Consider the following 17500-nt stretch of genomic DNA (forward strand, 5'->3'; position numbering starts at 1 on the left):
AGAAGAAAAAGAAGGAAATGAAGAAGAACAGAACTAAGAAGGAAAAGAAGGAAGAAGTTTTGAATAAAATTTTGGTAAAACCGAAGTAAAGTTGAAAACGTTTGCTATGAGAGAGATGGAATGGAGGGGAGGATCGGTTTTGGGTTGGAGGTGTCGAAGAGAATGGCAAGCTATAGGTGAGAGCAATCAGGTATCTTTTGGTAGAGTGCCAAAGGAATTGGTAAGAACAGTGTTTTTCGTACTCGAAAAATGGAAAGAAAGAATTGCCAGAATTCCATTCGGTGGTAATCCAACACGAAGAAGAATAACAGGAATGGTTAGAAACACGGAGAAACGTGTTTCTATTGAACCAAAGAGATTGGAATTTTTACTTTTACAACGTGATGGAATCAACTGATATGGTGGCGGTGGTGGTGGAGTGTGGTTAGATGGGAGTAGAAACACTACTGGGGGGAGATTCATTTATCTTATATGCCCACAACATACGTCTGTGTTAAGTGTGTATGTCTGTCCGCTGTATTTTGGGTGGATCCGTTGGCGAATGAAAGCACACGCACTGCCCTTTTGTCACTTCGTTTTATTATCGTCATCATCATCATCATCATCATCATCATCATCATCAAGGCGGCGAGCTGGCAGAATCGTTAGCGCGCCGTGCGAAGTGCTTAGCGATATTTCGTTTGTCTTCCATGTTCTGAGTTCAAATTTCGCTTTCCAACCAGATGGTTCCGAGTTCAGTCGCACTCAGTATCACGATGGGCTTCTTTCAGTTTCCGTCTACCAAATCCACTCGCAAGGCTTTGGTTGGCCCGAGGCTATAGTAGAAGACACTTGCCCAAGGTGCCACGCAGTGAGACTGAACCCGGAACCACGTGGTTGGGAAGCAAGCTTCTCACCACACAGCCATGCCTGCACCTATATATATATATATATATATATATATATATATATATATATATATATATATATATATATATATATATATATATATATATATATATATATATATATATATATATATATATATATATATATATATATATATATATATATATATATATATATATATATATATATATATATATATATATATATATATATATATATATATATATATAGGCACATAATACATATCTACATACATGCATACAATCAATAACGAAAATGAAAACGAGAGAGAGAGAAAGAGAGAGAGAGAGAAGTGGTATGTTTTGATGTTGACCAAGCCTCTGAAACACTTGTATATCATTATCGCAAGCGATACTTGACCTCGACTAAGAAGTTTCTATGTAGTGACCAAGGAAATCACCTTTCAGTTACAGATGATGCCTACGTCACACACACGTGTGTGTGTGTGTGTGTGTGTGTGTACATCTGGCATTAAGCGCGCGCACACACACGCACACACCCTGACGCAAGTGCGTGTACGCAGGTTAAAAATATAACAGATGTGTATGTGTATGGATATATATATATATATTGTATATGTAAATATATATATGTATATATATGTATGTATATATATATATGTATGTATCTATCTCTCTATCTGTATATGTATGTATGTATACACACACACACACACACACACACACACACACACACACACACACACATATATATATGATGGTCACTCCTGTCTATCTCGGCGTATTTGAAGGAGAGGACTAAAAAAACAAAACAAATAAATATATATATTTATGTGTGTGTTTGTGTCTATGTTTGTCCCTCCACCACCATCACTTGACAACCGGTGTGTTTATGTCCCCGTGACTTAGCGGTTCGGCAATAGAGACCGATATCATAAGTACTAGGCTTACAAAGAATAAGTCCTGAGGTCGATTTCTTCGATTAAAAACTTCTTTAAGGCGTTGCTCCAGTATGGCCGCAGCCAAATGACTGAAACAAATAAAAGAGTAAAAGACGACCTTGGCGGAGTTCGAACTCAGGCCGTAAAGGCTGACGAAATGCTGTCCTATCTTGTTGTTTTCGCTTTTGTTGTTATTGCTGTTATTATTGTTTTATTTTATTTTTTTGAGTGTGTGGTTATTGTTGTTGTTGTTTTTCTCTATTTCTCCTGGGTCGGGCGTTGTGTACGTGGTCGTAAGTACAGATGTGGTGGTTGCGTCAGTGAAGGCTGTGTGTGTATGTGTGTCGTCTGCGTGTCTTGCGTCCATGTGTAAATGTTGTGTGCTACAGAAGAAGAAGAAGAAGAAGAAAAGAAAGATAGGAAGAAGTGAGTAGTTTATTTCTTCTAAAAGTGATATCTACTTGTCAAATTTATTGGGTCAATTTATATATATTTTGCCGATGGAAATTTCCGGAAAAACACAAAGAGATCGTATGATATAAGTTCAAAGTTCTTGAGGCAGGAACCCAAAATACAAGAGAGAAACCGTCTCGGAAATCTTGATAGGATTTCGGCGTAAACGGCGTAAAAGGAGGGCGTACTCAGTTCAAATGATGTTTTAGTTTATATTTCGGTGTGAGAAAATTTGAAATCGGATAATAAACGGAAACGAACGGAAACGGAATGGTTTAATGTCAAGGAAAAATATCGAATAAGGTGAAGTGAAATGAATTCGGTTAATGTTGAGGGAAAAGCTGAAATAGGTAAAGTGAAACGAACGAACTGGTGTATTTGATCGTCTATAAAAGTAGTTCTCAAACAGAGTTTATACAAGATTCTGTTGTTAAAATTTATCTGTAATAAAATGGTTATATTTTTACAATGCACGAAATATAATAATAATAATAATAATAATAATAATAATAATAATAATAATAATAATAATAATAATAATAATAATAATGATAATAATAATAATAATAAAAACAAGACAAAAAAGACAGAAGATGGTTATTAAGTTGTTTTATAAATTCAATGACATTACATGAAGAAACATTGAAAAAATAATTACAAATATAAGATGAGGTGGCACCCACTGTTGAGATGTGAGTCAGCTGGGAACATGTCGCTGAGAGTTCGAATCTCACCGATGTCGTTCTGTTCACATGAGTTGTCCCATGATTTTTTCTTAATACTGGTTGGGAAAAAACACGGCGGTTTGACTAGATTCAAATTTGACTTCAGTATGTGTGTGTGTGTGTGTGTGTGTTTTTGTCCACCCACCATCGCTTGACAACCGATGCTGGTGTGTTTACGTCCCTGTAACTTAACGGTTCGGCAAAAGAGACCGATAGAACAAGTACCAGGCTTACAAACAATAAGTCCTGGGGTCGATTCGTTCGACTAAAGGCTGTGCTCCAGCATGGCCGCAGCCAAATGACTGAAACAAATAAAAGAGTGAAAGAATATGCATATGTACGTACGTACGTATATACATACACACATACACACACATATATATATACACAGACACAAACACACATTTACATTCACACACATACCGACATACACGCACGCAGTTGTCTGCATTGCTTTCGTTATGTGGACACAGTCCCAGCTAGTCAAACAGTGGGTGTGTGATCTGGGTCAACACAGAGAAAAGTAACAAAGTGCCTGCTCCGTACATTTCTGTCCGCCATGTTTTTAATGTTCCGCTTCCTTTACAAAATCGTGTTGTTATCATTACATATCATTACATGTCATTATTACACGTTCATTACATAGTTTTTACGTGTTCGTTACATGCTGTAAACTGTTCGTTCGAACATTATTCAATGGTTGCCGCTGGTACCGTCTTTTAAATGCTGTAAATGGTATCGTTAACATGTGCACATACGTACGTATGTATGTATGTATGTATGTTTAATGGTTCCGAGGAAGCTATAGGTTGGTGCAAGCATTCAGTTCTGTGTATACTTCATCTTGTCGCAGAAACAGCCGTAGACCAATGAGGGTGATTGATTGCGTGACACCTGTTCTCCTGCCATTCATTAATTAATTAATATATATGTATGTATGTATGTATGTATGTATGTATGTATGTATGTATGGATGTATGCATGTGTGTGTGTAACGTATTTAATTCAAATTCTTTCTAGAAACGTCTTGTTGTTCGATGCACTTCTGTACAATGACAATAAATAAACTTGAATTAAATTACATGAATTTTTTTTTTATAAGAAAAAAGGGAAAAATAGAATCACGTTTTCTTTTTCTATTTCTTTTTTTTTTACAATCTCAATGATATCGTTCACATTAAATTTTCATTTAAAAATTTTTTTTCTTTTTTAGTAAATTTTCATTCCGTTTCACCGTTTCAATATCGTATTTAGTTCTACACAAAACATCAAATTGATGAAATAGTTACAATGTTCTGTTTTTTAGTCTTTCTTTAACTTTACTTCATAGTTTTTTCAGCATTGTATTATGACCCCCTCCTTAGTGAAGGCGGAGGTATTGTTTTCAGTCGTGTTTGTTTGTTTGTTATTATTATTATTATTATTATTATTATTATTATTATGACTCTCATTATTATCATTATTGTTTGTGTTTCTTTTTTAGGTTTCAATTTCCTCGCTGTCTTCTTTTTCTTCCTTGTGACCGCATTTACAAAATGGAAACATATTCCAGAGCTCTTTCCAAAACTTTTGGTCACACACGGCGTATATCGTCGGGTTCAAAGTATAAAGCTGGTAGGAACGTAAGAACAGATTGTAGAGGACTTCACTAAGGGGCATTAAATTCCCAACGTTACCCACGATTGTCCGGTATATCATGAGAATATGATAAGGTATGAAACTGACGGAGAAGAAGGCGGTTGTAAAGAACAGCTTCATAGTGGTTCGGCGGAGTTTATACAAATGGTGGCCGTTTCGTTTGTCAATTGTCGCCTTCCTGGTCGGAGTATGGTTGATTCTGATGTTGTTGACGGTTGGGTCGCTCTTGCTTTTGCCTTTGGCCATCATCAGAGACATTTCGTTGCTGGCGAGGCAATGGAAGCTGTTGCGACTAGCCATCAAGTAATTGGTGCCGAAAGGGGAGCTCTTCTTGTGCCGCCGGAGTTTCTGCCATATGAATATGTAGAGCAGAGACAACGGTATGAGAATTGCCACGAAGAGGATTAACAGAAATCCGTAGTAGATCTGCGGCAGTATTGATGATTTCATTGAATAATCCGACGAGCATTCACTTACGAGTACGTTCGATTCGATCTCGTAACTGTGCTGACCGTATATAAAGTACACGGGTATCGAGAGTATCACGGCTACAACAGCCGACATAATCGCTATTTTAACAGCCATGCGATATTCGATTTTCGATTTCTGGGGTTTGCACACACACAGGTAGCGATCGATGGCTATGGACAGAAGAACGAATCCGGATGCAATGGCAGTCGCTGTGATTTGTAATCGTTGGAACTTACAGGTGGGCAAATAATAATAAGGGTACCTCATCTCGACTATCTCCATCGGTAGAGTAACACTGCAGCAGACCAGATCGTAGATACCCAGGAATAATATGAAACACGTCGTCGTTGTAGGTTTTATCAAACAACCATAGACGTAACATACTAGAGAATTACCCAGGATCCCTAAAACCATCGTGACCCCGATATAAACGGATACCGGAATATACAAAATGGCCTTTTTGTCATTAAGGTCCATAAACTCACTTTCTGAGATATTCATAGTGACAGTTAATGGAAATATATATACACACGCAAGGTACTGTATATATATATATATATATATATATATATCTTTATTGTATATTTAGCAGGGTACTATATATGTATATGTTTTACATATATTTAACAGGGTGCTACATATATATATATATATATATATATATATATATATATATGCATTCAACGGGGTACTATAATCACTAAAAATTTGCTTATGGTACACTAATAGAAGACGAAGGCCTTTCAACTATAATGATATGATTGGCAGTTAATTGAGCTGTATGTAACTGATGGAAGACTTACAAAAGTTAAGTGGGGACAGCTTAGCCTTGTAAAGGACAAACACCACTCAACTATATGGAAGCTATCGGCAGAGATTGCTGAAATTAGTGAGGGAGAGCTCTGCAAAAATCCGGTCAGTTATAGAGATGCTAAAGGCAGAAACACAACAAGATTGTGGAAGTGACGGCCAGAGAAAACTAATGGCGGACACAGAGAGTCTTCATGCGCTATTAAAAAACACATATCTTTGTTTAAACCCCGCTTGAAAATTATATATATATATATATATATATATATATATATATATATATATATTCTCCTTGTCTCTTTCTGTGTTCCTTTCAGTTGAAGAGCGTAGGCTCGAAACGTCAAAGACTTTCTCTATTCCCGAGCGTTAAACTAATACATCCATTTGTTGTTTACACCACCTGTCTTCGTCTGTTGGTTTTTTCGTAAATTCTCCCACAATTTCCTGGATGTTGTAGTTTATTTTTCAAGTTTTTTGTATTGTTTGAAATAAAGAAAGCTAAATAAATACTTTTCCGTTTGTTTTTTTTATATTACAGTTCCATCTCTAAAAATAAAGATAGAAGCTGGAAGCTGGCATTGCCCGCGTAGGATGAGTGTGGGAATAAAGGCGTGTACGCAATCACACGGACATATATACAATGTTAGTGCTTGTTGCGTATATATGTGAGTGTGTGTGTGTGTATATGTGAGAGTGTGTGTTGTGTTCTCGTGGCCTTTGTCTATATTTTTTTAATTTTAATATTTTTTTTTTGCGGTTTTATTTTATCCGGACACTCATGACGTCATCGTTGTTGAAGAAGTGACTGTTGACAGATAGATGTCACTAGTAGCACTGCTGGTGTTAATAGTGGCGCTGGTGGTGGTGGTGGTGCTGCTGCTGATGGCGATGGTAGAGTCGATGGCGGCGATAGTGCTGCTGCTGCTGATGATGATGATGATGATGACGTTGGTGTTGATGTTGTTGTTGATATTGTCATTTTACTGGTGTAAGTCACTGATGGTCGCGGCGGCGGCGGTGGTGGTGGTGGTGTTTGGTGGCGGTGCTGCAGCTGGGTCTTACGTTGCTGTCGGTGTTGCTACGCTGCCAAGACGTAACAACAGTAACAACAACAACAACTACATCGTTGTTGGGTCCGATTGGGGGATAAGATCTGGAAAGAAAGAAGAAAATACGTAGAAAAAGTTAAGTTTTAATACAGGAAGAGGGGGGGGGGAGAAAGAAAGAAAGAAAGAAAAGCGATGACAGCGAAAACAATGACAGCAATTGATAGAGAGACAGACAGATAGATCGATAGATAGATCGATAGATAGATCGATAGATAGATAGATCGATAGATAGATAAATCGATAGATAGATAGATCGATGAATAGATAGATAGTTAGATACATAGATAAATAGCTAGACAGGCAGACAGACAGATAGATAGATAGATAGATTGATAGATAGATAAATAGATAGATAGGCAGAAAGTACAGCGGATCAAAGTGAAAAAGATACACACGCACATACACACACAAGAAGAACAGAAATAAAATATCAATTAGAAAGCCTCACTGTAGGATAAATAAGAATGTAAACAAGCGCGCCACCATCTTTCCCTTCAAATCTTCATTGGATGTACGGGGAAGATAAAAGAAAAAAAAGGAAAGAATAACGAAAAAAAAAATGTAAACAATCAGTGCACCAAATAATCTTGACCCGCTTAAGCGACATCAGTTCTTTGGTTAAAATTCAGCAGTCGGTCACCAACCAGTATTTTTAGTAAAGTGAGATAGATAGATAGATAGATAAGATAGATAGATAGATAGAGAGAGAGTGGGAGTGGAGAGAGGACAGAGATAGATAGAATGAGAGAGAGAGAAGAACAGAGGGAGACATAGAGAGAGTGTGAGAGAGAGAGAGACCTACCATACACAGAGAAGAGAGAGAGAGAGAGAATATATAAAAATTGGTTGATTAAGAGACAAAATGATAATTCTTTCATTGGTTGCTGTGGCCATGCTGGATCATTTGTGTGTATAAGTGTGTGTGTGTGTACACTGAACGTGTGTATAACGAACTGCATTCACGCGCGCGCGCACAGGCGTGGCTGTGTTGTTAAGAAAGCATGTTTTCCAAACAAGTGATTTTGAGTTCAGTCCCACTGCATGGTACCTTGGGCAAAGTGACTTCTATAGTCGCCCCGGGACGACCGAAGCCTTGTCAGTGGATTTGGTAGACGGAAACTGAAAGAAACCCGTCATATATATATGTATATATATATATGTATATATATATATGTGTGTGTCTGTGTTTGTCACCCCAACATCGTTTGACAACCGATGGTGGTGTGTTTACGTCCCCGTAACTTAGCGGTTCGGCAAAAAAGACCGATAGAATAAGTACTAGGCTTCCAAAGAATAAGTCCTGGGGTCGATTTGCTCGACTAAAGGCGATGCTCCAGCATGGCCGCAGTCAAATGACTGAAACAAGTAAAAGAGATACCTTATAATCTAGCAGCAAGAGAGAGCGAGAGAGAGAGAGAAATAGATAGAAAGTGAGTAGTGCTAATCAACGCTGGAAAAACGAAACGCAAACATCGGTCGCCGCCCGATTTTGAACTCAAAACGCAGCGAGCCGAAACGAATTATTTCAAGGCATTTCTAACTTCCGCTCTAACGATGTTACCACTTCCCGCTTCACAACTTCCCCCACCAACCTTCGCTCCATTACAAAAAAACAAAAACAAAAAAAAAACCGGCGTTCCCCTTAGGAATTCCCGGCATGCAAAGCATTCGTTACATAACATAAAAAAGATGTAAAATAAGTAATTAGATTTTCACGTAAATCTTTTTAATTATGTTTTGCAGATGGGAAGAAGCTACACACACATGATGTATTCTTCTTGTTATGTTCTTTTACTTGTTTCAGGCATTTGACTGCGGCCATGCTGGAGCATCGCCTTTAGTCGAGCAAATCGACCCCGGGACTTATTCTTTGGAAGCCTAGTACTTATTCTATCGGTAGCTTTTAACGAACCGCTAAGTTACGGAGATGTAAACACACCAGCATCGGTTGTCAAACGATGATGGGGGGACAAACACAGACACACATACATATATATACATAGATACGACGGGCTTCTTTCAGTTTCCGCCTACCAAATCCACAATCTACTCACAAGGCTTTTGTCGGCCCGAGGCTATAGTAGAAGACACTTGCCCAAGGTGCCACGCAGTAGGAATGAACCCGGAACCATGTGGTTGGTAAGCAAGCTACTTACCACACAACCACTTAATCAATATTATTTATTGCTGTTTTCTTGCCTCCAATTTTCAACTTTCTCTACGATATTTTCTTCAGTCTTGTTTATTCTTCATCATTGCCTCAAAAACACATCTCTCTTCTTCCGACATATTGTTTACTCGGAAATCATTCAAGTAGATAAGATTTATTCGACCTTCATTGCGTTTTAATGTGTTGCCTTTGATGAAAAAAACGTAGATTATTAAGAAAGGAAGGAAGCTGGCAGAATTGGTAGATCACCGGATTGATTACTTCCGTTTTGTTCTAAACTTTTCGTGTGTGGTGTTTAATTACAAGATTCTTTGCATTCCGGGTCCAATATCCTGCGTTTGTCAAGTTTGCTTTTAATCCTGCTGGTGGGGCTGATAAAGATAACAGCACCAGCGAATTAAATACGACGGTTGATATAATCAACCGTTTATTTTTTTCACCGAATGGATTCTCTCGTCGCTTCGACGAATAAGGGGTCGCAAGGAAAGAGCTGAGTTCTGCGAGAAACGACCATCATCCTATGGCCGCTTATGTGCAAGGTCAAAATTAAAGATGTCTAGTAGCATCCTCCACCTGACCTTGTCGCCACTTACTTATGTGATGGTGTTGGGGGCAAGGGCCTTGCTTTGCCAAATAACCTGCACGATGACTATCAGTGGCAATAGATTGTGCAGATCAATGCAAGAGGGGGGCGCCGACAAGTTCCAGGCTTTGGGTAAAAGAAAATACAGGATGAGGATCAGTTAATTATGATTTTATTCAACATATTCTCCTCTCACATTCACACACTTATTGCAGGGGTCCTTCAGTTTTTCTAAGCCCTGTAAAAGAACTGGGAAGGTTGGACTGTTTTGCAATGCTCTTAAAGCCAGAAACTTTTCAGCACCCCTCATATACATGTGTGTGTACTTTTGTCTAAGTACGCGTGACACTACGACATATATATGTATTATATCCAACACATACACGCATAAAAATGTCGAAAAGAAGTAAAAAAAAAATAAATAAAATTTAACGGGCCCGTCCGGGATTCGAACCCGGGACCTCTCGCACCCGAAGCGAGAATCATACCTCTAGACCAACGAGCCAGACACTAGTAAACTTACAATAAAAACTTATCAACCAGAGTCATCTGTATATCGTGCAACATGTTGCATTTGTTTCGATCTGTTTTTAACCTTCACCGCCCCTTCCCACACCATCTTATCTTTCTTATGCCCCCACAACCTTGGTCAATACTGATCCAGTAGGTACGTTACAGATGCAGAGCGACGGTGATTAAAGAAAAATTTCACTGTTATTTCATCTATCTATCTATCTATCTATCTATCTATCTATCTATCTATCTATCTATCTATATCTATCGTATTTGATATACCTGTGTGTGTCTATGTTGCCTATAGAAATATCACTGACCAGTCTGAATTATTCCCGTGTCTTTCCAGCTGACGATAAGATCGAATAGTTGCTGTGCTGATGACGCCTATTGAGATAGAAACACATACATACATTAGAAAGTGTGAAAAACAAGTCATATTGCTGGAATATATTCTACTGAAATTGACAACATCAATGTGAGGGAGGAGCATGGTGCTGACTAAGTATTTCAACCTCCATTCAACCCCTGTAATTCCTCGCCGACCCGCTAAGGGGTCTCTCGGACCCCCTTTGGCGACCTCTGATTTAACCAAGGATACACACACACATATATATATATCTAGTGGCTGTGGTGAACCAATACAAGCACATCCTATAGTAAAAGACACTTGCTCAAAGTGCCACGCAGTGGAACTGAACCCGGAACCATGTGATAGGAAAGAAAACCTCATACCACGGATTCACTACCGTGCCGTATTAGTAAAATTACTAAAAATAACGATAAGTGGGGGGAAAAAACTATATTTGGGCTCGTCCGGGAATTGAACCCGGGACCTCTCGCACCCGAAGCGAGAATCATACCCCTAGACCAACGAGCCGGACAACAAAGATCGCCATATATAATAGAGATATCATCAAGAACCATCTGAATGTCGTGTGACATGTCACTGTCTTTTGACCTGTTTTTTTTACCTTCCCCTCCTCCTCCTCCTCCTCCTCCTCCTCCTCTCTCTCTCTCTTCTCACACCTCCATCTGTCACACGATCACCTCCTTCTTCCTCTCATTCTTTATCCTTGTCTTCTGTCTTTTCCCACATAAATTATCATAAATTACATTCACTCACGACAGCCTCTCGTTTACGTAGGACAGAAGTTAGACTTTGCTGTATGGGGAGGTCCATCCCCTACTCCACCGTATATTACTGGTATCGCAGTGTTTTATGGCTCCAAAAGCGAGGTGGGTTTTTGTGAAACGGAAACACCTGATCTCGAAACCGGATCCTTCAGGGTTGAAACAGCACGTGGCCATGACGATAGATGTTGTTGCTTTTTTTTTGTCGTTGTGTGAGTTGTTATGTAACTCTCCACTTTATCACATTCAAGAATATAAACACGTTTTTAAGCACAACACAGACGGAGTCAAAAAGAAACACTACCTTTCACCGGAACACCGGGGTCGGCACTGTTGTTCACTCAGTGCTCTCTTTCCCTCGGACATGTGAGCATGCGCACAACAGTCAAACACCGCGTCGCTGGAACTGTGAAGGATTTTTGTATTTTTTTCATAAACAAGGGGATGGCTACTGACATTAAGCTTAAGGATTTTATAATGTAGAAATATAAAGAAATAATTAAAGAAAAAGGAACTCATTATATTGAATGTTATCGATAATATTAAGCGGAAATAGGGGTGGGGCTGCAGTTCCGCAGTGCCTATATTCGAGCCGCCATTGTCTCTTGCCCCCTTTCCAGGAATTCTAATACTCACTGGGGTTTCTAGCTCCTCCCTTAGGGATCTAATGCTCTCTGGGCTTTCTAGTCCTTCTCTTAAGGATTCTAAAACTCTTCGCGGTTTCTAGATCCTTCTTTAGGGGTTCTAATACTCTCTGAGATTTCTAGCAGCTCCCCTATGGATTCCAATATCCTTTGGGTGCCTTTACTCCCACCCCATAAGAATTCTAATGCACTGATTATAGGGGTTCCCTCATTGGATTTCGTTTTTTTGTCAAGATTGCTTAACGTCTATATTATTTGCTTTCCGTTAAAATCAATACAAAATCAATCAGCGAGTATCTTCACGTATCAATATTAAAGAAAGGAAAGTATTCGATCAAGACAGTGCAGTCGGAGTGTTCAATACTGTTCTAATTTTGTTTTGTCTTTCTTTGCTAACAGCTGGTGTCTAAGTACAGGAGGTCGACTCTCTCCTGTCTGTTTGTCGATCTATATATCTATCGATCGCTCGCTCGCTCGCTCGATCTATGCATACATACATACATACATACATACATACGTACATGCACCTGCACACACACATGCATGCATACATCTATCCTATATATGTATATATATATGCATGCATGACCACAGCCACTTGGCTGAAACCCATAAATAAATAAATAAATAAATAAATAAATATGTATATATTTACACACACACACACACACACACACACACACACATATACATATACCCTGGCGTGAGTTGTGGTGGAAAAAGGGAAACATTTGTTCGTTTTGCCAACAGGAGGGTTTCTGATTATTTCAAAGTCCACCCCGTAACCGAGGGTAGGGATGGGGGGGGGGGGGGGTCGGTGTTGAGGAAATATTTTTGTTTTTTTGAACCTTCTTTTTAAGTATTTTTATAAATGTTTGGCGAATCCCCAATTTTATTGTTATTCCTGATCCGGAAAATTACCTCGGAAATGGCAGGAAGAGCTTTTCGTCACAATTAGGTTATCCCTTATTCTCATTAATGCAAAACAAACATAGCCTAAATTATTTTGAAACGATATAATAATAACAATAATAATAATAATAATAATAATGATAATAATAATAATAATCCTGTCTACTCTAGGCACAAGGCCTGAAACTTGGGGTAGGGGACTAGTCGATTACATCGACCTCAGTGCGTAACTGGTACTTCATTTATTGACCCCGAAAGGACGAAAGGCAAAGTCGACCTCGGCAGCATTTGAACTCAGAACGTAAAGGCGGACGAAATACCGCTAAGCATTTCGTCCGGCACGCTAACGATTCTGCCAGCTCGCCGCCTTCGATAATAATAATAATAATAATAATAATAATAATGATAATAATAATAATGATGATGATGATGATGATGATGATGATGATGGTGGCGGTGGTCGTGGTTGTGGTGGTGATGATGATGATAATGATGAAATAAATTAAAAACGGCAATGGATAATTAAAAAAATCAAACGGATTTTAAGTTAAATACTTACAGTTGTACAAAGTGGGATATTACAAATAGAAATGAATTTCAAATGAGGCGGGGGATGGGTGGGTGGCAGGGAAGTAATAATGAGATCATCACCACCACCATCACCAACATCATCATTATCATCATCATCATCACTGCTATCACGATCAGCCTCCTCTCCCTCCTCCTCCTCATCGTCATCGTTATTATCATCACCACCACAAACACCATCAGAACCATAACCACCACCACTACCACCACCACCACCAACACCATCGACACCACCATATCCCTCCATTTCCTCATCGTCACCATCACCACCACTACCACCACCGCCGCCGATCCGCCACCACAACCACCACCACCACCACCACCACCACCCTCATCATCATCATCATCAGCAGCAGCAGCATCACTATCTCCACCACCACCGTCTTCCTTCTCTTCCACATTATCACCACCCCCACCCCCACCACTAGGCATGCAGTTCGTGCTGGCAGCGGACACGAACTGCATGCCTAGGACACCTCGTTATATCCAGCGGGACACTCCCTTCTTTACGCATGTTCCTCATGTGACACAAAGCTGTACAGATTGCAGATTAACGCAACACAGTGGGACACACAAAATCCTACCCATAATGCACAGTTGCAGGGTGAATCGAAACGATCGTCGAATCTATCTTCTGCTTCCTTCATCAGTTATCATTATCTTAACTATCACTGAAATAGACCCCGCGGAATTATTGGATTGACACCAGGTAGCCCTAACTGCGAACGTGCTTTACTCAACACACTAATTCACACATACCCATTAGTCCCCCCAAAATTACACACACATATATACGCACACACGCACACACATATTATATACATGCATGTATATATATATATATATATATATATATATATATATATATATATATATATAAAGCATTGTATATATATTTTATATATATCTATCATTCCATCCATCCATCCATCCTCACTCTTTATCTATCTATCAATCAATCAATCAATCAATCAATCAATCAATCAATCAATCTATCTATCCAATGTTTAGTTAAGTCTTACAAGCATAAGCAATAGAATCCAATACACACACAAATTACGTAATGGTTGTGATGTTACCGAAGTAGGTTTTTACCACTTAGGACACTTATGTAGCTTCAGAGCCAATAAATCCCCCCACCACACACACACATATGTATATGTATATATATGTTTGTACGCATGTAATGTATGTGTGTGTGTGTGTGTGTGTGTGAGTGCGCGCGTGTGTGTACTGTCCGTTCATTTGGTGCACTGGAGTTAAATGTGCTCTTCTATTCCTCTCCACTCAGAATGATGGCCACTTTGTAAGTGATCAGCACTTATCTGAGGGCTTCCTAGACACCCCAACACACACACACACACACACACACACACACACACACACACACACACACACACACACACATATATATATATATACGACGGGCATCTTTCACTTTCCGTCAACCAAATCCACTGGCATGGCTTTGGTCGGCCCGAGGCCATAGTAGAAGACACTTGCCCAAGGTGCTACGCAGTAGGACTGAACCCAGAACCATGTGGATGGTAAGCAAGCTACTTACAGCCATATACATACATACATGTATATATATATATATATATATATATCTTAGTATGTGTGTGTATTGGATTCTATTACGTTTGTAAGACTAACTAAACATTATATACGCATATATATATATATATATATATATATATATATATATATATATATACAAAATATTCTATAATTATATACATAATTATAATAATGGGTCATCTAAATGCTTCGCCACATACTGAATTAGAAAGAAGAAGAAGAAGGAGAAGGAGAGGGAGGAGGATGAGGAGGAGGAGGAGAAGAAGAAGAAGAAGAAGAAGAAGAAGAAGAAGAAGAAGAAGAAGAAGAAGAAGAAGAAGAAGAAACCCGAAAGAGAAGATAAGATTCAGATATTTATCAGAAGAAAACCTCAACTTTGAACAATTTAGAATATTCTTTTGCAAAAAGATTTCGCAGATAGAAACACGTAAAAAAACACTTAAAAAACATTCGGAAAAAACCTCACAAACAAAATCAACACATTTCGATCGTTCCCTCGGTTTGTGTGTGTGTGTGTGTGTGTGTGTGTGTGTGTGTGTGTGTGTGTGAGTACTTTGTTTTCTGCCCCCTACTTAAGAATTTATATTGTGAAAATATGTTCGCCCCGAAACTAATTAATTTAACAGTCTGAATGAAACTGACGGTTTTTAAAGTAACAACAACAACAACAACAACACTCATAATGAGTTCGATGATGGCGGTGGTGATGGTGATGATGGTGGTGGTGGTGGTGGTGGTGAGATAAACTCCCTTTTCCTTCCATTCCTTCCTTCTTTCTTTCTTTCTTCATATCTTCCCCCCTCCCCCACTGTCCTAGTCTTCTCAAGATTTCTCTCATATTTTGCTCATTAAAATCTTTTGTGCCACACACACACACACACACACACACACAGAGGAGAACACATACGCACGAATACACACACAAGTAGAACACACACATGCACAGATACACAAGAACACATATATATACACACACGCACGCACATACATACGCTCTCACGCATATACACACACATACACACAGACACAGACACACAAAAACACACACACATACACATGCACACACAAACATACACACAAGACACACACACACATGTATATATATATGCATATGTATATATATATATATATATATATGCATATGTATGTATTTATATGTATATCTTTATATGCCATATATGCCATATATATAAATATATATATATGTGTGTGTGTGTGTGTGTGTGTGTGTGTGTGTGTGTGTGTGTGTGTGTGTGTGTGTGTGTGTAATGGCATATAAATATATATATGTCCACAACCATTTCCGTATCGAGTGAATTAAGTTATTTGACATCTCCGTCATACGAGATAAACTTGGAACTAATAATTTGCCATTAACCAAAAAGAAAATAAAAAAAAGGCAGTCCTTTGAAGGTCTTAAATTTCTTGCTAGTCGCCCGCCCACCGCCCCTATCTCCTACTTAATTCCACCCTTAAATACCAACAACTGTGTGACTGTCTGTATCAATCGACGTCTAAAACATCTTTTTCTTCTTAAAACGACACGTTGATAAATTGTGAACGTCTGCTTCAGCCATCATGGCCGCTTCTTTCTAAACAGACGACTTCCCCTTTTCAGACAAACACAGAACATTATCAAGCGACAAGATACTCTTTATAAAAATGCATTATAAGGAAAGAAGGGCAGGCTCTTACATTGCAAGACTCCTTTGTTTGTTCGTTTGTGTATTCATTTATTTTAATGCGCTTATCTTTTTCTCTTCGCTTTTCGGTTTTTCTTTTCTCTTCTTTTCATCTTTGCGATTCCCACCGTTTGCGTCACAGAGAAACAGTAGACAATTTTATCGTCGTTTGGTTTCAATCAAATTAGATGTAACGTTTGTGTGATTATGAGATGTATGTATGTATGTATATAAAACTAAGAATGTGTGTGTCTGTCTGTATGTATGTATGCGTGCATCACTAAAACTCGCGAACTACCCAACAGATTTCATTCAAATTTAACACATGCCTTACTTAGGGTCCACGGAGTGTGATGGGCCAAAAACAATTTCAGCTTCTTGCCTAGTGCAAGCCCGGAGCAATCTCTTATCTCTTACACTGATTCCAGGTTCTTACACATGGTTCCAGGTTCAGACCCACTGCGTGGCACCTTAGGCAAGTATCTTCTACTATAGCCTTGGGCCGACCAAAGCCATGCCAGTGGATTTGGTTGACATAAACTGAAAGAAGTCTGTCCTATATATATATATACATATATATATATATATATATATATATATATATATATATATATATATATATATATATATATATATATATATATGTTTATGTGCGTGTATTTGTGTGTTTGTTCCCT

General features: G+C 38.7%; 1 protein-coding gene and 2 non-coding genes across 6 annotated transcripts in view; all 3 read right to left on the minus strand.

The window, feature by feature from the left end:
- Nucleotides 1–2856: 2856 nt before the first annotated feature.
- Nucleotides 2857–17500, minus strand: part of LOC106874027 (rhodopsin, GQ-coupled) — a 37076-nt gene continuing 22432 nt past the window's right edge. For 2 of the 4 annotated variants that reach the window (XM_089343041.1, XM_089343040.1), the window contains 2 exons: nucleotides 10603–10669; nucleotides 2857–7060 (listed from right to left, as the gene is read on the minus strand). In XM_089343041.1, coding sequence (XP_089199167.1) covers nucleotides 4468–5598 — 1131 coding nt within the window. In that variant the 5' untranslated portion in view covers nucleotides 5599–7060; nucleotides 10603–10669 and the 3' untranslated portion in view covers nucleotides 2857–4467. The remainder of the gene's footprint in view (nucleotides 7061–10602; nucleotides 10670–17500) is intronic. The other 2 variants (XM_089343039.1, XM_089343042.1) reach the window with 1 other exon arrangement.
- On the minus strand, nucleotides 10203–10274 carry Trnap-cgg (transfer RNA proline (anticodon CGG)). Its single transcript has one exon. It is a non-coding gene; the product is annotated as a tRNA-Pro (tRNA).
- Nucleotides 11091–11162, minus strand: Trnap-cgg (transfer RNA proline (anticodon CGG)). The gene has a single exon. It is a non-coding gene; the product is annotated as a tRNA-Pro (tRNA).

The sequence above is a fragment of the Octopus bimaculoides genome, chromosome 26, assembly GCF_046866305.1.
Source record: "Octopus bimaculoides isolate indiv1 chromosome 26, ASM4686630v1, whole genome shotgun sequence".
Lineage (NCBI taxonomy): Eukaryota > Metazoa > Mollusca > Cephalopoda > Octopoda > Octopodidae > Octopus > Octopus bimaculoides.